A 21,081-nucleotide genomic window follows, 5' to 3' on the forward strand; every position below is an offset into this window, starting at 1 on the left:
GCAGATTCTCACCGAAAACACCCTGCTCAAGAAAATTGATTCAATCACTGAAGAGTTCAACAAAAAACTCGATGATATGGCCAATCATGTACGAGTTTTGGAAGAGAAAAACCACAAGGACTCACAAACACTAGCTGGGATGATCCACCAAGTCGCAACAGAGCAAACAAGACAAGGGTATGACATCATACAAAACTCAAGTGATATTGTTGAATCAAAACAGGAGATTAAAGAAGTCAGAGAATCCGCCTCCTGGTATAGAGAGAGGACAAACGAAGAGTTGCAAGAGATCGAGCACAGGCTGAACAAACTCGAGCTCAAAGCACGGGAGATTGATGCAAGAATGGAGCAGATGCCCAACATTGAGCAATTTGAGAGGTTTTCTAAGAAATCTCCCAAAGATCCTGATGAAGATGCACATCAACGCCCTGGTATGAGTTCATATGATGCTAGTCTACCTAATAAAGATGCAGGAGAAGTTTGTATCAAGTACAAGAAGGAAGAAACGGACTTTGAGCAAGTCATATCCGGAGCCGCGGGTCCAAGCGTCCTGACCGCGGCCAAGAGCACTTTTCCCGCGGTCGCGACTCCTGTATTCGTTAAGCAATTACATATCCGTTTTTTTACATTTTTAGTCATTTTCGTTAAGTTTAGTTATTACGTCATTTAATTCCCGTATTCTCTTTTAATATTTCGTTTTTACATTTTAAACACACTACCAAACCCCCACAAAACCGTTTGGTTCTAGACTTCCTTACTTTATACTTATTTCAAAGGCTTTTTGCAGGAAAAAATTCTCCTTCCCTGTGGATTCGATCCCTAAGTACTACAATCGATCAGCTGTGCATTTGCGGCTATTGATTTCAATTAGGGTAAAACTTGACAACCCTCGACACACCGACACCACATCAGCAACGCATGGGAAATGAAAAAAAAGCACTCCAAAAAGAAGACAAACTAAAGCTTCAGCCAAGACGATAAAAAAGAACATTATGGGATCAGCCTCCAAGAAACTTTCTCCGTGCAGTCCACTGCAGGGAGGAATTGCAAAACGTAAGGTGTCAAAGAAGAAGAACTCAACAAGGAAGAAAGCACATACCGATTTGCAGAAGCTCTCAACCTCGAAGACAAACAAAGCTTCCTCTTTTAACTTCGTTCCTCGTTCTAAGGATTCTCGTGACACACTTGTAACATCTATTTCTAAGGTCTTAGTACCTTCCATTTGTAAGGGTTCAGTGGTTTCCCAAAAACCATCCGTTTCTCAATGATTACAACCGTTTGGAACTGTCATGGGCTTAAAAATTCCCTTACAGTTCGATGCCTAAGGGAAATAAGACGCAGTCTGTTTCTGGATATAACGTTTCTCATGAAGACAAAAAACTACGACCACTTTGTTTTCAGTGTATGTCAGTGGATGGGTTATGAACACAAGTTTACGATTCCGCCGATTGGACTTTGTGGAGGTCTTGCACTTTTTTGGAAAAAGGACGTGGACAGCAAAATCCTCTCCTCTTCTCCAAACTTTATAGACACCAAAATTAAGTTCAAGTCAAAATTATTCTATATTACCTTCGTCTATGGTCATCCAGTGAGCTAAAGACGATAAAAAATGTAGAATCAAATCTCGGATCTGGGTGCTTCTAGAGACTTAGCCTGGCTCCTCTCTGAGGACTTTGATGAAATCCTCAAGAATTCAGAAAAAAAAGGAGGTCCTAGAAAACATGAAGGCTCGTTTATCAATTTCCGAAGCTTTGTCCCTAGAAATGGATTATGGGATGTCAAACACTCTGGTAATCCATTATATTGGCGAGGAATGCGATACGACCACTTTGTTCGAGCGAAACTGGATCAATCCATGTCTAACGATGCTTGGCTAGAAGACTTCCCCTCAGGAAGATCAAAATATCTGTGCTACGAAGGAGCTGACCATCGCCCTTTAGTCACCTTCCTTGACGATTCTAGAATCAAGCGAAGAGGCATTTTTTGTTTTGATAATAGACTTCACGAAAAGGAAGATATTATGGACCTTATTGGGCGAGTATGAAACTACGACAACCGACAATCTGTGCTGGCGAAGATCTCGGATTATCGCAGAGAAATTATCAACTGGGTTAAAGAACAGAACATGAATAATATGAAACTTATCCTCGAAACTCAAGTCGAACTAGAAGCAGCACTATCAGCTGATGTTCCCAGCCTCGAAATAATCAGAAAGTGTACAGTTATTCTGGAAAAAAAACTTAAAAGGAAGAGGAGCAGTTCTAGAAACAGATGAGTCGGATTCTCTGGCTCTAGAGTGGTGATCGAAATACAGGTTATTTCCATGCCGTTATGCGAAACCGGTGAACCTGTAACAGATTCACTGTCTTAGAAGACGAGAAGGGCATAGCACATCTTGAAGAAAGAGACTTCACTCGCATTATTTTCGAGTACTTCGGCAGCATCTTCTCTTCACAGTCTAATGCAGTTTTACAGCTGGTTGATGAGGTGCTCTCTCCACTCATATCTGAGGAAATGAATCACAGCATTACGAGGATCCCATATGCTGAAGATATTCACGCCGCGGTGAAGGGCATTCACCCGAGTAAAGCTCCTGGTCCGGATGGTTTCTCTGCTGGTTTTTTTCACACATACTGGCCAATCATAAGACATGATGTTGTGAAGGTAATCCAGAACTTTTTCACTACTGGAACTTTTCCTTCTCGCCAGAATGAAACCCATGTTCGCTTAATCCCTAAGATCGCTGACCCAAGGAAAGTTGCTGATTACCGACCAATCGCTCTGTGCAATGTCTACTACAAGATTGTTGCGAAAATCCTTACTAAGCGACTACAAGGTATTCTCCCACTCATCATCTCCGAAACTCAATCCGCATAGGTAGAGCGATCTCATACAATGTCCTGATCATCCATGAGACGCTCCATTACCTTAGAACTTCAGAAGCCCGAAAACGATGCTTCATGGCATTAAAAATGGATATGAGTAAGGCTTCCGACCGTATTGAATGGGATTTCCTTTGAGCTGTGCTAGTTTGTCTCGGCTTCCATATTATATGGATTAATTGGATCATGGAATGCGTCACCATGGTCTCCTACTCTTTTTCTCATAAACGGACGCCCCCAAGGAAAAGTTATTCCCTCCAGAGGACTTCGACAAGGAGATCCACTATCACCGTACTTATTTATCCTTTGTACGGAGGTTTTAGCTGGAATGTGTCTCAAAACCCAAGAAGATGGATCCTTACAGGGGATCCGAGTTGTGAGATTAGCCCCTAGGTAAACTACCTGCTGTTTGCGGACGACACGATATTCTTATGCAAATCAGACCTGGGAAGCTGCTCCACACTAACTTTGATACTTCACAGATACGAAACTGTTTTGGGCCAATGCATTAATTTCAGCAAATCGTCAATTTTCTTCTCGGCAAAAACACCAAGATTCCAACGGATCGCAGGCAGGAGAGCCCTCAACATCCATAATGAAGGAGGCACCGGGAAATATTCGGGTTTACCGGAAAACTCCGGCCGAAGAAAGAAAGATATTTCGCGGGCCTCGTCGATCGAATCCGCCAAAGATCCCATAGTTGGGCTTCACACTTCCTATCTGCGGCAGAAAAGCAAGTGCTTCTAAAGTCAGTGCTCGCGGCTATGCCGTATTACACCATGTCCTGCTTTAAACTCTCGATCTCCTTATGTAAACAGATTCAATCTGTTCTCACAAAATTCTGGTGAGACGATAAAGCAGACCTCCGGAAAATGTGCTGGGTTTCATGGGCCAGACTCACAGCCCCAAAGAATGTTGGAGGACTGGGTTTTTGAGATATCAAAAATTTCAACGACTCTTTACTTGCAAAACTAGGAGGCAGACTCATCTCCCACCCTCAAACATTTTTTTCTCGAGTATTACTCGGCAAATACTGCTTTAATAGTTCTTTCTTGGAATGCAAGATCTTCTCGAACCTTTCTCATGGCTGGAGAGGTATTATGGCGGGAACAGAGAAATCCTCCGAAAAAGTCCGGGTGGCTTATAGGTAATGGTGAATCTATTAACGTCTGGAAGGATCGCTGGCTTAGCTTGGAAACTCCTCTTCGACCTTTATGGCCCACCACCTTTTGCCTAAATCATCCTTTGCGTCTCTGACCTCCTGGATCCTGAACATAACTCATGGCATTGGGAAAGGATTCAGAAAACTATCCCTGAATGCGAGCCCCTCATTCGGCTGCTACCAATGGGATCATCACGCCCAATTGACAGACGAGTCTGGCTTCCCCAGAAGAACGGAAATACTCTGTCAGATCAGGTTATGGACTTTTAATGACAGAAACAATCTCAGAGAGACAAAAAAACTTTAACTGGCAGAAGAACATTTGGAAACTCCGCACAGCGGGCGAAAATCAAATAGTTCTTCTGGAGAACTGCAGTGGAGGCACTCCTGTGGGAGTTCAATTAGTCTGTAGGGGAATTCAAGTGGACGCAAATTGTAAGTTATGCGGACACCCTGAGACAATTTCCTATGTTTTTTGAGACTGCTTTTTTGCAAGAGAAGTTTGGGACCTCGCACCACTCAAAAGCAAATCGCATTTAAATACGGTTCAGATTCTCGACTTTCTCTCTATCATTCCGGCACTGTTAAGCCTTCCTCCAACTGGTACGTCAGCTTTGTTGTTACCTGCTTGGATTTGTTAGCATCTGTGGACAGCTTGCAACCAGCGTATTTTCTCCGACACGACTTATTCGGCTAAAGAAGTTGTCAACAAGACCATCATTGAAGCAAAAACTTGGCAGGAATCCCAATCTGCCATCGCAATCCACAGGCTACGCAACCGCGAGCTTCGCCCCCTTTTCAATCTTTCCAAATCAACTGTAAGGTCGACGCCGCCTAGCATGCGGATTCAGGAAATTCTGACATGGGGGTTTTCTTCGAGATTAAGAATGAAAACAGGAAACTGCATTTTTCGAGCTTGCAACAGTTTGTGTCATCAGCGTTAGCAGCGGAGGCTTGGGTACTCAGAGAAACCTTGCTCCTCGCCATTGACAATGGCTTCGATGAGATCCAAATGCTCTCAGATTCCCAGTCTCTTGTTTCCGTCCTCAACTCATATGAGACTCATACAGAGATACACTCTATTGTTAATGATATCCGTCAATTGACGATATTCTTCTCCTTAATATCTTTCTGTTTTATCCCTCGCTCTGTTAATGACGAGGCGGACTCCAATACTAAAGATACTCTTAGAGCTTTGATGTTTCCAATTTGATATTTAATAAAACTACCGTTTTGACAACCAAAAAAAAGTATCTAAAGAAGTTTTGCGGAAAATTGGCTTTTTCCTACTTAAAGTATAAAGATATGTTATTTTCATATCCGAATTATGCTACAGTGCTAAATCACATTAACTTAATAAAATTTCAAATTACATATCTAATCTTTTCTTTTGTGCTAAAACATACATTTGATTTAACGGTGTCATCAAACCGTTAAACTTTGTCTATGTGGCAGCCACATCTAAAATTGTTTTTGTTTACATAAATGATAAATCTGAGTCAATTTAGCCCAACAACACGCAGTCGTTTTCATGTATTCTCTTGTTCTTTTTTTCTTCCCCAGTTCCCCTCTTCTTCAACCTCTCGCCACACACAGTAACGATTTGGGGGTTTTAAACTCCCCAGATTTCGTTCAATATTCAATAATCAGAAGGATTTAAAAACCCTACAAGTATCCAATACATAAACATTGTTTCTCCTTCGTGTAGCAGCCTCGCTTTTTTTTTTTAATAAAGAGTAAAACCCTAAATTGGGAATGTCACTTAATGAAGTAGATATGTCGATTGAGAATTTGAGATTCTTCGAATCTATATAAGTTTGAGACATCTTGCATCATAATTTGGGGTTTGTTATCTGTGTGTTGATCATGAGAGTGCATGATATGGGTTTGTTGTATAATGATTTTGGAAGCCTAGCGTCAAGAAGGAGTATCTGATATTTTTATTTTTTCTGTTGAATGGGCTCTGGAAAAAAATAGATTCGAGTCTTTGACTGACAAGAGCAAGCTCGATGGCCAGCCAGAACTCTTCATTCAAATCATCCCGGACAAGAGTAACAACACCGTGACCATTATCGTCAATGTTGAGAGGTTGAAGAAGAGAGGGGTTGAAGAAAGAGGAAGACAATAAAAAAGAGAAAAAAATGTCGTAATGTGGGAGAAATTGAATCAGATTTTTGTAAACAAAAAAAAATTGCACGTGGCTGCCACATACACAAAGTTTAACGGTTTGATAACACTGTTAAGTCAAATGTATGTTTTAGCACAAAATAAAAGATTATGTATGTAATTTGAAATTTTATTAAGTTAATGTATAATTTAGTACGGTAGTATAATTCGGGTATAAAAATAACATATCTTCATACTTCAAATAGGAAGAAGCCAATTTTCCGGAGTTTTGCCATCAATTAGTAATCATATGAAGATTGAAATCCCATTAGTCAATAGCGCATCATGTTAAAATCCAATCAGTAAAAAACGACATTTGTCAATTTATGGTAAAACATGTGTAATATATTATTAAATCTTTGACTATTTTGTTAATGATATGATAATTCACAGCTAAGATTCTAAAATCCCATATTATCATCTGTGTAGTTTGTTACTACAAAATCAGAACTAAAAGGCAACAAAATCTCCAGCTGGACTCTGTTCTGTTCGGTTTCTTTTTCGCCGTACTCTTTAAAACACACAAATCTCTCTCGTGATGTTGTAATCAAATCAATCAACAAATCTCTCGAACGAAACAAAAATGGTTGAGCAAAAGAGATTCGCTCTGTTTCTAGCGACGTGCGATTCGACGTTCGTGAAGAAGACGTACGGAGGCTATTTCAACGTGTTCGTCTCCACATTCGGAGAAGAAGGAGAGCAATGGGATCTCTTCCGAGTAATCGACGGCGAGTTTCCGGAGGAGAAAGATCTTGACAAGTACGACGGTTTCGTTATCAGTGGTAGCCTTCACGATGCCTTTGGAGACGACGATTGGATCCTTAAGCTTTGTTCTCTTTGCCAAAAACTCGACGACATGAAGAAGAAGGTTCTTGGTATCTGCTTTGGCCACCAGGTTTGAGATTTTTTTCTGATTTGATTTGATCCGTTGGATTAATACATAATTAGAGATAAACCCATTTCTCCTTGAATCACTCAGGTTCAAGACTCTGAACTTACACTCTGCATTTCACAATCAAATTAAACAACTTTTTTGTTTTGATTGCAGTTTCTTTCGTCTTAAAGGAATCATCTTTAATCAAAATGTATTTCTTAATTGCATTTTCCAAGATTTAAGTTGTTGCATTTCAGTATTTCACAGTCAAATTAAACAACTTTTTTTTGCATTGGTTGCAGTTTCTTTCGTCTCAAAGGAATCATCTTTAACCAAAATGTTTATGTTAATTGCATTTTATTAGATTTTAGTTGTTGCATTTCACAATCAAATTAAACAACTTTTTTTTTTTTGCTTTGTTGACGGTTTCTTTCGTCTTAAAGGAATCATCTTTAACCAAAACGTTTAATGTTAATTGTATTTGATTAGATTTTAGTTGTTGCATTTCACAATCAAATTAAACAACTTTTTTTTTGCTTTCTTGACAGTTTCTTTCGTCTTAAAGGAATTATTTTTAACCAAAATGTATTTGTTCATTGCATTTGATTAGATTTTAGTTGTTGCATTTCACAGTCAAATCAAACAACTTTTCTTGCTTTGGTTGACAGTTTCTTTCGTCTTAAAGGAATCATCTTTAACCAAAATGTATTTATTAATTGCATGTTCTTAGATATTAGTTGTTTGCATTTCACAATCAAATTAAACTACTTTTTTTTTTGCTTTGTTTGCAGTTTCTTTCGTCTTAAAGGAATTAATTATCTTTAACCAAAATGTATTTGTTAATTACATTTTCTCATATTTTAGTTGTTGCATTTTCACACAATGTAACTTCCAAACATCTAGTGAATCTGTATCTAGAGACTTGGCATAGTGGATTCCTTCATTGGCTAGTTACATCGAAATATTGATGATTACCAAAAGTATCTTGAATGTAAAACCATTTGTGCAACAGTTTTTGATTCAAAAGATCCGGTGATGAATAAAATGATCCGTTCTCTCTTTGTTATTTGTGAAACCAGATATTGTGTAGAATCAAAGGAGGGAAAATCGGAAGAGCAAGTAGAGGTGTGGACATGGGACTAAGAAGCATAACAATGGCTAAAGACGCATCAAATTACTTTGGAAACCAGCTGGTCCCGAAATCGTTAGCCATTATAAAATGCCATCAAGACGAAGTTTGGGAGCTCCCTGAATCAGCCACATTGCTTGCTTATTCAGACAAATGCAGCATCGAGATGTGCTCATATGGGAATCACTTCCTCTGCATCCAAGGCCATCCTGAGTACAACAAAGAGATTCTTTTTGAGATCATTGATCGTGTCGTCAATATGAAGTTGATGGAGGTTTTGTTTGCTTATATTATCTCTTGTCCCATTGTCTTCAACGTTGAAAGTTCCAAGCTTTTTGAATGTTTTGTTTCCTTTTTTCTTTCAGCAAGATTTTGCGGATAAGGCTAAAGCAACGATGGAGAACGCAGAACCAGATAGGAAACAATGGCAAACTCTCTGCAAGAACTTTCTGAAAGGAAGATCCGAGCAAGTTTAATGTCTGTAGATCTTGATCAATAACGATTTGTAATCACAATGTTTTCAATCTATTTCTTAATGATAAGAAGAAAAAAGGGCAAATCACAAATAATCATTTTTATATTACAATATTTGGGCTTTATGAACACCCAAGCAAGAATACTTTTCAGAACAAAACAAAAATTGAATCTTTTTGAGTTGATGACTTCTTAGAGATTGTGTACAAGTAAAGAAAAAAGAATCCTTGCCTTTGCTAAGTTGTATCTTCAGCAATCAGCAGAGAAATCTGGTTCTGGAGGTTTCTGAAACTTCACCAATTCTAATTCTTTAGTTGGTGCAGACAAAGCCGATTTCGCAGTCCGGTTCTTGTGAACACTGCGAAGTGCATTTGCTGCAAACTTTGAAGCCAAGAACGTAGCTCTAATGCTATACGGACTTCCTCCTGCAATAACCGATGATGCTTCTTCTTCTTCTTCCTCCTCTTCTTTTCTAAGTTGCTCCAGTTTCTTCCTCTTTGTGTACCGTCTCCACGCTGCTTGTATAAAGCAAGCGGCCCAAGTCCTCCATTGCTGTGAATAGAATCTGAAAGTGTGTTGCACTTGTCTGCTATGTAGCCTCCTGAACTGACTCGCCACGAATTTCAGCTCGTCTGCTATCAAAGCGAAAGCTTCTACTTCGGTTAAGGCCTTTACAGTTCTTGTCGAGGAAGGAAGGTTAACACCAGATTTGGGATCAAGCGCCCATGTCAAAAGCTCGTCTCCACAGAAATCTCCTTCCTTAAGTAAACTACGATTGTAGAATCCACTTCTACCACCATCAGTGGTTACACTCTCGAGCCTACCACGGATTATGAAGAGCATCTCATTCACTGGATCTCCCTCACGAACCAAGAAAGACTTCTCAGTGAATAGACATGGCTTGAGCCGCTCACAGATTGCATCAAGCAACCTCTCATCCATGTTCTCAAACAACGGAACCTAAAGAAATATGAAAGTTAAAGACTTTCAAGAAGATGTTTAGTGGAGTGGGTTTAAGACCAAGAAACTTACTCTTCGTACTAAGGCGAGACAGAGATGACGTTTGATATCTCTTCTAAGATCCTTTGGGAGGTTCGAAACAAGATTCTCTTCATCGACTCCTCGTGTCTCTAACCACTTGTACTGGTCATATCGTCTGACCCGTTCTCGCAGTTGTGGTGGAAGCATTCGGTGATGCATCCATTGTTCTGAGTCGCGTCTTTTGACTCGCATTTCTTCTAACCGGATTGTAAGTGATTGAAGATAAGTCTGTTCCACAGATTATATCGTTTTCTCAAACTCACTCACGGAATCAATAGACATTAAAAGAAACCAAACAAGCTCTTTGTTTTTTGCTTTTTTACCTGCATGTTTCCAATGAGAAGGGCAAAGAGTAAAAGTCCAGCAATAGCAAGTGTTATGGAGAATATAACCTCTCCAGGGTATGTGCTAGTTTCAAGTCCTTGACCAAGTGTACTGCAGTTTCGACAACAATAGAAAGAGCACGAGGTTACTAAACCGGAGAGAAGACATCATAGCAGGATGGATTTTGTGTATTTACCTAAGATTCTGTAATCCCCACCACAAGCAGAAGAAGTATTTAGAGACAAAGTTCTTAGATGAGACGATGCCAGAGGAGAGAGCTCTTAAGTAGATTCCAAAATCAAAGGGAGGTTCCTCGCCATCAGTTACATTGACAGGACAATGTAGCTGAAGAAACGAATCTTTCATAGTGTCCCAAGCAGCATAACCTTTCATGTTTTGGTTACCACAAAACAAGAAGTTTCTGGTACATGTCTGGTTACCGTGGCAAGCTTTGCTCCAACAGTCGTTATTGCGTTCTAAGGCAAGCAAATACCACAAAGCCCCAACAATCTGCATACACACATACCATTTATAAGAACATATTGCTTCAAACAACAACAACCAAAAAAACGAAGATTGTATGGTACTGACATGGCTTGCAAGCATGTAAAGCAGCAAGTAATAAGCTGCACCAGCCCAAGCGGTTTCAGCAAATACACCAGCTGTTCTCTTCAATTCTGAGCTCAGAGGATACATACGTAGAAAACGCGGGATATATTGAACTAACACGATATATCTAAGTGCTTGTTTCGTTGCTAGAACACTTGCACCCCTCGACGTGTAGAGAAATCTCCAAACTATAATCTGTAAAAAGAACAAACTTGAACATAAACAAAGTATATTGGAAACTGGAGAGACTATTTATTCTGCTGCTATATACTTACCTGTGGAACGGGAAGCACGGAAAGCAAATCTATAATGAAGTACTGTTGCAAATACCGCTTAGCTATCTGTCCAGGGTCTATCACAAGCTCTCCTCGACCAAAAACTCGTGATGAGGGAGCAACATAAGCTGTTCTAAACCTGAGAGCCATGTGAAAGAGATAAAACGAATCTATGACTGTCCTTAACGTAGTTGCTACGATCGCCAGTTTCCTGTCTATACCAACGCATTTCACTTTGTCGTTGATGAACGGAAGATACAAGAAGAGAGGGTCCACGGATACAGCGAGGATGCAAGAAGCTACAAACAGCTTGTTGCAGAGCAAAAGAAACTTGTCTTGTGGATCGAATATCTTCTTCTCTGATACTTTGAGATCTTCAGGAAACACAGCACGTGAAACACCGAGTCCAATCGATCTGCCTATAGACCAAAGCCCCTCTGATCCTTTTCTAAATCCTTTCTTGAAAGATCCAGATGATGTTTTGCTTCCCTGAGCAAAACGTTTAGGTCCTTGTAGATTTAATGTGCATCTGTTCAGACCCGCATCAGAACTCTGAGAGTATCTAGAGTCCATACTATCCAACCTGTTCAAGTAAACCAAGAAAACTCAATATATTCGAATCTTGCTTTAAGTCTTGTATAATACAGATTCATCAAAGAAGCAGAAGAAGTTTAGCTATGTACCTCACAAACTTCTCCCGGTGGCCACTGATTACTTGAGATTTGACTCCATTTGTGCCACAATCAAACATACTCTTCTCTAAGATTCAACTCATGAATCCATAATCTGTTTTGAAAGAATTAACATAAAAATGAAACCTTTCAGTTAATTATTGGAGAAGTTACATATTTGGAACAAGAAAAATTGTTTTCTTCCCCAAATCAATGGATTGATCCCGAAATTAGGTTACTTGAAACTAGCTATGCTCCATCTATCATTGACCCGGATTACATATAAGAAAGATGGAGAAATTTCAAGGAAAATACTAAACTTAAAAATGAAAAACCAAAAACCAAAATTGAAACTTTAGCTACACAAAGTTTAAACAAATTCAGCTCTAGAATCCATAGAAAAGATAAAATCGAATCAACGTCGAATAATTGCAAACTTCATTTCCACAGTAGCAGAAACTGAGATCAAGAGGAACAAGAAGAAGAAGAAGAAGATGAAGAAGAGATTACAGTCGAATCTGATGGCGATGAAGAAGAAGAAGTAGAAACGGAAGCAGAAGCAGGAGAAGAGGGAGAAAGTTGTAAGAAACGGGCAGAGAAACAAGAAAGAAAGTGAACGTGTCTTCTGTCAAAATATTGACTTTCATATTCTTGCTGTTCGGGTCGGGTCCACCCGCTTCCTCTGCTGTCTACTAGGGCTGGAATTATTATCCGGTATCCGCTATTCGATCCGGTATCCGGTTCTATCCGATCTGTAAAAACCGGATATTCGTGTAGTTCGGATCCGGATCCGGATAGTGAAATTAAGTATTCGGTTATTTCGGATACGGATCCGGATAATAGAAAATTTTAAAATCGGATATCCGTTATCCGTTATCCGTTTATTAAGATTTTGAAAATTTTGAAATCTTTTGATATGCATTTAATTTTTTGTTTTAATTATGTTTGAAAATTGTTTTTGGTTTAACTCTTTTACACATGATTGAAATTTATATTGCATGATAATTTTCTATTTCAGATTGTGAGAGAAGACCATGAAAATAGATAACACAAGGATATGAAGATAAATTAACTTCTCTATTACTATTTTCTCTTTTGTTATGTAAACTTTTAAACTTTGTGTTATTTGAATGTTACTTGAATGCTTTTAAATTTTTGGTATTTGTAATTTTTGCTATAATGATACATTTTAATTATATATGTTATCTCATTATAATTTTAAAAATTGAAGTTTTTTTTTTAAATCAACGAAACCGGATATCTGATCGGATATCCGTAAATCTTCGGTTCAAACCGAATATTCGGTCTCTGGATATCCGGAGTTTTCAGATCCGGATCCGGATAATAAAATTGATTATCCGTCAAATCCGGAGCCGGAGCCGGATCCGGATACTTTGAAAAGTCCGGATATCCGGCTCCGTTCCAGTCCTACTGTCTACTCTTCTTCTCATCCTAAATTAAGTATCTTTTTTATTAATAAAACTTAAAGAATTAATAATATCTACGCTTTTTAATAACTATTATTTACAAAAAAAAAATATAGAAAACAACAATTGTGAATGATCAGAAGAAACTAGTTCTATAATTTGCTTAACTATCAATTTGGGAACTTGAAAATTGAAGTACTGAATATAGTTATCAAGTTGAAAAATCACACTAAAACTTTACCCACATTTAAGGGAAAAAATCTAAAGCAGTAATCTCAATATTTTAATTTTTAGCTCTTGTTTGTATCTTTTTATGCTTTTTAATAAAGAATGTAATCTATGTTTTTAATTTGTTCTAGCTTCTTTATGATTGTTTCTTACATCTGAGGGTGATTTGTCAATTACAATTTGTTATTATAAATTTAGATCTTTTACCAAACATAGTTAAATAAAATACAATCAATCTGTTCAAATGTTCACACAAGAGTATAATTAAAAGATTTATGAATTTCCAAATCCGAGAAGGTGAAGTATTAATTATTAATCAACATAAAAATAATTTACAAATGTATTAACTTTACTAAAGTAAAATTTTTATAAACTAATAATGGATGACAAAAAAAAAATATAAACTAATAATGTTGAAATTATAATATTTCTTATTTCATAAAAATTTAAATATAGATATTTTTTAACTCTATAATCTTTTAAAATTTAAGATGCATTTATAAGTTGGGAAAACTCCGTAGAGATCATTGTATTCATAGGAGGACTATATATACAGAGTACATGAGTCTATTATAATATAAGAGATATACACAAAGTAGATTTGTATCTATCATATCTTTCTGTATCTTAACTATATCGAGATTGCATTTTATCTAAACACTCCCCCTCAGTCGAAGCGGCAGGAGAACGAACGCTTAGACTGTTCCGAAAATCCAGGAATAATGATGAGGAGAGTCCCTTTGTGAACACATCTACATATAGCTGATTTGAAGGGACATGAAGGACACATACATTACCAAATTGCCACTTTTTCTCAAACGAAATGTATATCAATTTCCACATGCTTAGTTCTTTGATGTTGGACTGGATTAGATGACAAGTATATGGCATAAACGTTGTCACAATAGACAATTGTTGCACGTTGCAAGGGGATATGCATTTCCATCAAGAGGTTACGAAGCCATGTTGTTTCTGCGACCGCATTTGCAACACCACGATACTCTGCCTCAGCGCTCGATCGCGAGATAGTTGGCTGGCGCTTAGAAGACCATGAAATAAGGTTATCTCCGAGAAAGACACAATAACCAAAAGTAGAACGACGAGTGGTTGGACACCCAGCCCAATCTGCATCAGAATATGCTATCAAACCAGAAGAAGTAGACCGGTGAAGTCGAAGACCATGCGTAATGGTGCCTTTAACGTAACGGAGAATTCTCGTAAGGGTCGAAAAACAAGTTTCCCAAGGGTCATGCATAAACAAGCATATCTGTTGAACAGAAAAGGCAATATCTGATCTGGTAAACATCAGATATTGAAGAGCTCCTGCCAAGCCACGATAGAGAGAGAGAGATCAGAAACAGGTATACCATCAACGGCAGCAAGCTTCATCTTTGTATTGGCTGGTGTGAGACAAGGTTTGCATCCAGTCATTCCTGTACGGTAAATTATATGTGCAGCATAATGCTGTTGATGGAGAAACAGCCCTTTAGCATCACGTTGAACCGAAATACAAAGGAAGTGATGAAGATAGCCAAATTCAGTCATGTCAAATTCAGATCTCAGATCAGAGATGATGCGCGTCAAAAGGCTAGTGTTGGAGGCTGCAAGGACAATGTCGTCCACATATAAAAGTAAATATGCAACTTCAGATTGGCGGTGGAGAATGAGAGAGAGGCATCTGAGTTGCTTTGCTTGAATCCAATAGTTTTTGCAAACGTAGCAAATTAGTTGTACTATACCCGTGGAGCTTGTTTTAGACCGTAAAGAGAACGCTTGAGAAGGCAAACATGATCTGGGTTTGATGGATCGACGAACCCGGGAGGCTGATGCATGTAAACTGTTTCTTCGAGATTACCATGAAGAAATACATTTTTAACGTCCAATCGCGAGAGGTGGCAACACGTAGAACCGTACGAATCGTGGCCGGCTTAACGACCGGGCTGAACGTCTCATCAAAATCGATGTCAAGTTTACGAGATCTTCCATTTGCCACAAGTCGAGCTTTGTAACGAGAAAGTGTGCCATCCACATTAAATTTGTGCCTGAATAACCACATGGAACGAATAATGTTAGTAGCAACTGGTCGTGGTACCAAACTCCACATCCCATGTTTAATATGAGCATCATATTCCTCATTCATTGATTGGTTCCAATTTGGATCCTTAGCAGCCTGAACATGTGACAGAGGTAATGGAGAAATTGTGACGTCAGAATGAAGACACTATGGAAGTCGTGGTTTAACGATACCACTTTTGCTGTGAGTGACCATAGGATGAGTAAATTGAGTCATAGGAGGAGAAATGGAAGGAGGAACATTATTTGGAAGAGGAGTACAATGAGATATAGGAGGAGGAGATAGAAAAATAGGAGGAGAAGAAGAAGGATGACTTACAACCTGAGGTGGGATCATTGAGAATGGAAAGGAAGCTTTATCGAAAGTGATGTGACGGGAGAGTATCATCTTACGGGTTTTCATGTCAAGGCAACGATAGTCTCGATGATCCGTCGGATAGCCAAGAAATGTGCATAGAGTGTATCGCGGAGCAAGCTTGTGTTGAGTCGATGAGAGAAGATTTGGATTTCACAAGCTCCAAAAGTTTTCAGATGAGAATAACGAGCTTCCGTCTTGAATAGTTTGGTGAGTGGGACATTATTCTCAATCGCCGATGATAGAAGTATGCTCAAAAGGTGAACGGCAGCGTTGAGAGCTTCCACCCAGAATGTAAGTGGCATTGAAGCTTGGAGAAATAAGGTGCGCACCAGGTTGTTGATAGTCCGGAGCATACGTTCGAGATGTCCATTTTGTTGGGAGGTGTATGGACATGAAAACCGGATTGATGTTCCTTGGGACACCAAGTAGTTTTTAAATGCCTGATTATCATACTTTCCACCATTATCACACTGTAGTGCTTTGATTTTGCAATTAAATTGAGTCTGCACATAGTTAGAAAATGCACATACTTGCCAAACGTGTTACTTTTACGAAAAAGCGGATAAACCCAGACAAAATGAGAGAATTGATCAAGAAAAATCAAATAATACTTAATCCCACTAACACTTAAAATAGGAGAGGTCCAAATGTCGGAATAAACTATGTCAAAAGGATGAGAAACAATGCTAGTAGAAGAGAAAAACGAAAGCCTAGTGTGTTTATCCAGTTGACATGCTTGACACAATGTTGTCAAGTCAGTCTTATTGCAAGAAATAGAAAGAGAAGAAAGAACATGTTGAATAACTTGATCATTTGGGTGACCCAGTCTTCGATGCCAAAATGAACTATCGATTTGAGAAGTGGCTAAAGCGAGAGAATGATGACTAGGAGGTGACGGAGTGAAGGAGTATAGGGGCCTAGGACTGTTACATCGGAGAAGCTTGGTATGATTTTGAAGATCCTTAATAGTGAAACCAAAAGAGTCAAATTCCAGTGAGGAAAAATTATCAGTAATGACATTTTTGATTATAGATGGGCAAACAAAAACATTATGAAAATGAAATGGGCGAGAAGGAGAGTATAAAAGTCCATGACCAGATGTTGTCACAGTCTCACCGGATCCGTTACCAACAGTGACCGAGGGCAGATTGCTCAAATTAAAAATGGAACGAAGAATACATGGATCAAAGGTGATGTGGTTTGTGGCACCTGTGTCCATGTACTATGATGCCTCGCTGGGATCTTGAAGTGTCATTGTGTTGAAAGCTTGAGTGATATTAGCTGGAAGCATCGTAAGTGGCGTCGCTGCTTGTGGAGGTAATTAATGATGCTGATGTGTGAATGGTGTGGGCTTCACTGTTGGGCCTGAAAGGGGAAGCACCAAGAATACCAGCTTACATCATATTATTTTGAGCCGAGAAATTTTGGTTTGGGCCCATTGAGTTAAATGGATAACTGTGGTACGGAGTCGGTGCATGGATGAACGCCAGCGGCCACTGTTTACCAAATTGCCAGTGTTGAGAGTAAAACGAGGAGAGTCAGTTGCTGTTGTTCCTTCCACGTCCACGGTTGTTTCGGCATCCACGACCACGACCTCTGTTACCACGATAGTAACCATTGTTGTTGTTGTTGAATCCACCATTATTGGTGTCAGCGAGGCCATCAGTGTTGTTGTTGGAGACATCACGATTTTGTTGTTGGTTTGCGGTGGTGTATAGAATTGCAGGAGCAGAGGCGGTGTTGTTGTTGACCGAATTTGGTTTGATCTGCCTATTGAGGCGGTCTTCTTCCATTGTTAGCATCGATCGAGCTTCAATAAAGCCAGGGAATGGAGATCTGTGTTTGATAACATTAATTATGTTATCGAATTTGTCAGACAGACCGTTGAGAAGGTGCATGATGAGGATACATTCAGTGATGGGATTGTCGAGATTGGTGAGAAGATCAGACAGCGATTTGAGCTTTTTGTAATAGTCGTAAATAGAGAGGTCGCCAATCACTGTTGTGCGAAGCTCGCTTTCAATTTGTGTGGCACGAGCTTCAATATTGTCTCTGAAGAGACTCTCAATTTACAGCCATAAATCATAAGCGCTGCTCTTTGGTTTAAGGACAATGTCGAGGATTAATTCAGATATGGTTTCGTAGATCCACATCTTAACCAAACCGTCATGCTCTTTCCATTCCTTTTTGGTATCAGGGGTTGAGGATGAGGTTCCATCGAGATGCCCGAAAACCTTAAAACTTGAGCAGTGAGTTTCAAAGAGCTCTCGCCACGCCTGATAATTCAATTTCGTCATATCAAGAGTGATGGGGATGTATGCTTTGATTTGGGATATGCCAAATGACTTATCATTGGAGGAAGGTGCAGCGTTGGCCATGGTGAGAAAATTGAGATCGAAGAGAAGGGAAAGAAGAAAGAGAATAAGAGATTATAGAAGAGAACGGAAAAGGATTGATCACTTAACTTGAAAGCTAGATTAAGCGTCTGATACTATGTAAGTTGGAAAAACTCTATAGAAATCATTATATTTATAAGAGGACTATATCTACAGAGTACATGAGTCTATCATAATATTAGAGATATACACAAAGTAGAGTTGTATATATTGTATTTTTCATATCTTAACTATATCAAGATTGGATGTTATTTAACAGCATTATCGTACAAGATTAGAACATATTGTTCTAAAATGATATAGAGTATACTCCACGAAAAATCAATGTTTTAGATGCTATTAATCATAAGGTCTCGGTTTGGAAAGTTGATGTTTATCAAAAGACATATGAAAGAATTTAGGAGATGAATTCACTTGTTGATATTTATGAACTAGAAGTTATATTACTAGTTTATGTATAAGTTCTATATACAATAATTATATAGAAATTTTAGAATAACTATAATTTTATTATTTTACCAAATAGTGTTATCTATTTTACTAGCCCAGTTCTATTATTTATCGTTTTTATTAGAATATATCAAGTGTGAATTTTATAGACGTTTTGTGACTTATTGGTTTATACTTTATACAAGTTTCGCTATCATGTTATAATCTGAATTCAAGTTCCGTTTTTTTTTTTTTTTGTCATCATTCCGTAGTCTATGTAAGCACTATTATTTCTCTGTGAATCACTCACTACTCTAGAAAATCCATTAATTTATGTCAAATGTCCCGTGAGAGAACCCGATCAAAATCTAGGTGATAATAAAACTGTGGTAGGTGGTGGGTATCATCAACTATTGAAAAGTTAGATGAATTGACTCAATGGTAAAGGTTTAATACTTTTATATTCGGTATGTGGTTTGATTTGTATAGAGTACATTTTTCTGTAGATATGTAAGGATTATCGGAGATTTTACGTATTATAAGTAAAATCATCCGATCTCATGCATCAAAGGTAAAAATATTTATCGTGATGTGATATAAATATAATCGTCCATCGTGGATTTGTATATTGCAGGTGAAGAACTGTGTGGAGTCTTCTATAAACTATTTGTTGTAATTAGATTGGATCGATTAATTATCACTTCTATTAGGGATAGCTTTTTAAAATCAATAAAACAATGATCAGTCATATATATATATATATATATATATATTCTTTACCAGTTATACAACTAGTGAAATATTTATAGGACAGTTTCAGGTACCAAGATGATTAGACATTGCTAGGAAAACAACTGATACAATTTATGTGTAGAATAAATTGTTGACAAGAAACAAAAAATACTGCAAATTAATTATTAGTAAATGTCAAATATGACATGAACTCAGATAATAATTATTCTCTAACATAGATTTGGTTGCATAACAAAGATTTCAAACTTAAACCAAAGCGAGCCCAATGAGAGCAACAAAGGCCCAGAAGATGCCACTTCCAGCAACCAACCCACCGGCAGTGTTGTTGGACGGACCTGGTGCCGGAGCCACCGGAGCTGCCGGAGGAGTAGGTGGCTTTGAAGAAGGAGTCTCCGGTGTAGCTGGAGAAGTAGGTGGCTTTGAAGAAGGAGTCGCTGGTGCAGCTGGAGTAGTAGTCGGTGGAGCAGGACGGGGTGCGTATTTGGACGCAATTACCCTGACGATCACTTTCTCACCTTTAACGCAATTATCATGAACTCCACTGATGAAGTAGTTTGGACCTGAGTTATCAAGTTTCACGATGGTGTTTACATGTTTGTAAGACTTTAATGGCTTTTCTGCGTTGCAGGTTTCGAAGTGTTCTTTTGTCACTTCTAACACCGAATCAACGTTGGAATCATATTTGAATTCTGTCACATGCAAAAATAAAAATGCTTAGTTTTATGATACTTTCTTACAAACCTACGTATTTTACAACAAGAATAATAACCAAACATACGTAATTTATCTCTCTCGAATACCATGAAAAAAACAAAAATCAAATATCTCAAATAATTAAAATTCTATCAAAGATTATTATTACTAAATCTAGAAATAAACGGAAAGGAAACAACTTGACAGAAATAAACATAATATATGCAAAACGTGAGAAAACATAACTTAATATGACTAAATCATGTTTTATTCATATATATATATATATATATATATATATATATCAGAAATTTCCCCTTTAATGGGAGCCCTTTACAATTACATCCTAAATTGTGTCCATAACCGGCTCTGACTAAAACACTCAAAATCAAATGTGGATAATCAAACTTGTCATCAAAAGTATCTATTAATTAGTTTGGTTTCTAAAATTTTTAACCTCTAATAATCAAATCCACACTCAAAACTCCCAAAATCCTGATTGACCATTCCAGCCATGACTAAGAGTGAATCCAACGACAACAGAAAACCCTGATCTACAATATCATCACGAAACTATATAACATTAAATAAAAATTTGATGACTCGTTTATAAAAGAAATCAAAACGGTTTGATGGTAAGAATCGCCATTAACCCAAGAGCCATAATATAATTTAAATAATTTGAAGACCTTTAACAAACAAAAAAAAAAGATATAATTTGAAGAAAGAAATAGATTTGTACCGAGGACGTCTCCGACTAGGAACCGTCCATGATTAGCCCAGTCGATGAGACTGTTACTGTTGTTCGGGGTTAGTGCTGGAACCTTCCATCCAAGATCTCCTCCCACGATAAATGTTCTGGACTCACCAAGGTGGTAGAATGTCGTAAATAAGAGAAATACTAGAGGCAAAGTGGTAATCAAAGACGCCATATTTCTTCTTCTTCTCCTCCGTCTTCTTCTCTCAAATATTTGCCGTTATGGTTTAGAGCTAAATGGTTTTTATAAAAGGGTCGGAGAATACGGACAAGATTTGAGGTCAAATATGGTCTTATAGAAATGTAATATAATCTTCTCAATTAGACAAGTAATTATCACTTTCAATCTCATTTGGATTG

General features: G+C 38.1%; 3 protein-coding genes across 4 annotated transcripts; 1 reads left to right on the forward strand and 2 right to left on the reverse strand.

The window, feature by feature from the left end:
• Positions 1–6,719: 6,719 nt before the first annotated feature.
• On the forward strand, positions 6,720–8,745 carry LOC18021956 (gamma-glutamyl peptidase 5). Its single transcript, XM_006404830.2, has 3 exons — positions 6,720–7,105; positions 8,164–8,487; positions 8,579–8,745. The coding sequence occupies exons 1-3, from the start codon at positions 6,794–6,796 to the stop codon at positions 8,687–8,689; spliced, it is 747 nt and encodes a 248-aa protein (XP_006404893.1). The 5' UTR covers positions 6,720–6,793; the 3' UTR covers positions 8,690–8,745.
• LOC18021957 (probable cyclic nucleotide-gated ion channel 6) lies at positions 8,731–12,194 on the reverse strand. Of its 2 annotated transcripts, XM_006404831.2 has the most exons (8): positions 12,118–12,194; positions 11,620–11,722; positions 10,937–11,519; positions 10,644–10,856; positions 10,249–10,562; positions 10,052–10,163; positions 9,720–9,956; positions 8,731–9,647 (listed from the first exon to the last, which is right to left on the reverse strand). In XM_006404831.2, exons 2-8 carry the CDS (start codon positions 11,685–11,687, stop codon positions 8,937–8,939), a joined length of 2,238 nt encoding a protein of 745 aa, XP_006404894.1. In that variant the 5' UTR covers positions 11,688–11,722; positions 12,118–12,194; the 3' UTR covers positions 8,731–8,936. The 2 variants fall into 2 exon arrangements, with proteins under 2 accessions (XP_006404894.1, XP_024014108.1); XM_024158340.1 differs by having other exon boundaries at positions 10,249–10,856.
• Positions 12,195–19,346: 7,152 nt separating this feature from the next.
• Positions 19,347–20,989, reverse strand: LOC18021958 (early nodulin-like protein 1). The gene is made up of 2 exons (XM_006404832.2): positions 20,707–20,989; positions 19,347–19,960 (listed from the first exon to the last, which is right to left on the reverse strand). Exons 1-2 carry the CDS (start codon positions 20,894–20,896, stop codon positions 19,518–19,520), a joined length of 633 nt encoding a protein of 210 aa, XP_006404895.1. The 5' UTR covers positions 20,897–20,989; the 3' UTR covers positions 19,347–19,517.
• Between the last annotated feature and the right edge of the window lie 92 nt (positions 20,990–21,081).

Source organism: Eutrema salsugineum, unplaced genomic scaffold, assembly GCF_000478725.1.
Source record: "Eutrema salsugineum unplaced genomic scaffold, Eutsalg1_0 scaffold_15, whole genome shotgun sequence".
Taxonomy (NCBI): Eukaryota; Viridiplantae; Streptophyta; class Magnoliopsida; order Brassicales; family Brassicaceae; genus Eutrema; species Eutrema salsugineum.

Excerpts from the sequence above, each read along its gene's own strand:
- LOC18021956 (XM_006404830.2), top strand. The coding sequence starts at position 6,794 with ATGGTTGAGCAAAAGAGATTCGCTCTGTTTCTAGCGACGTGCGATTCG. Across the intron at positions 7,106-8,163 it reads GTATCTGCTTTGGCCACCAG|ATATTGTGTAGAATCAAAGG; the intron begins GTTTGAGATTTT and ends TTGTGAAACCAG. Across the intron at positions 8,488-8,578 it reads TCAATATGAAGTTGATGGAG|CAAGATTTTGCGGATAAGGC; the intron begins GTTTTGTTTGCT and ends TTTTTCTTTCAG.
- LOC18021957 (XM_024158340.1), bottom strand. The coding sequence starts at position 11,687 with ATGTTTGATTGTGGCACAAATGGAGTCAAATCTCAAGTAATCAGTGGC. Across the intron at positions 10,857-10,936 it reads CCGTGCTTCCCGTTCCACAG|ATTATAGTTTGGAGATTTCT; the intron begins GTAAGTATATAG and ends TTCTTTTTACAG. Across the intron at positions 9,957-10,051 it reads TTCTCATTGGAAACATGCAG|ACTTATCTTCAATCACTTAC; the intron begins GTAAAAAAGCAA and ends TCTGTGGAACAG.
- LOC18021958 (XM_006404832.2), bottom strand. The coding sequence starts at position 20,896 with ATGGCGTCTTTGATTACCACTTTGCCTCTAGTATTTCTCTTATTTACG. Across the intron at positions 19,961-20,706 it reads CCTAGTCGGAGACGTCCTCG|AATTCAAATATGATTCCAAC; the intron begins GTACAAATCTAT and ends TGCATGTGACAG.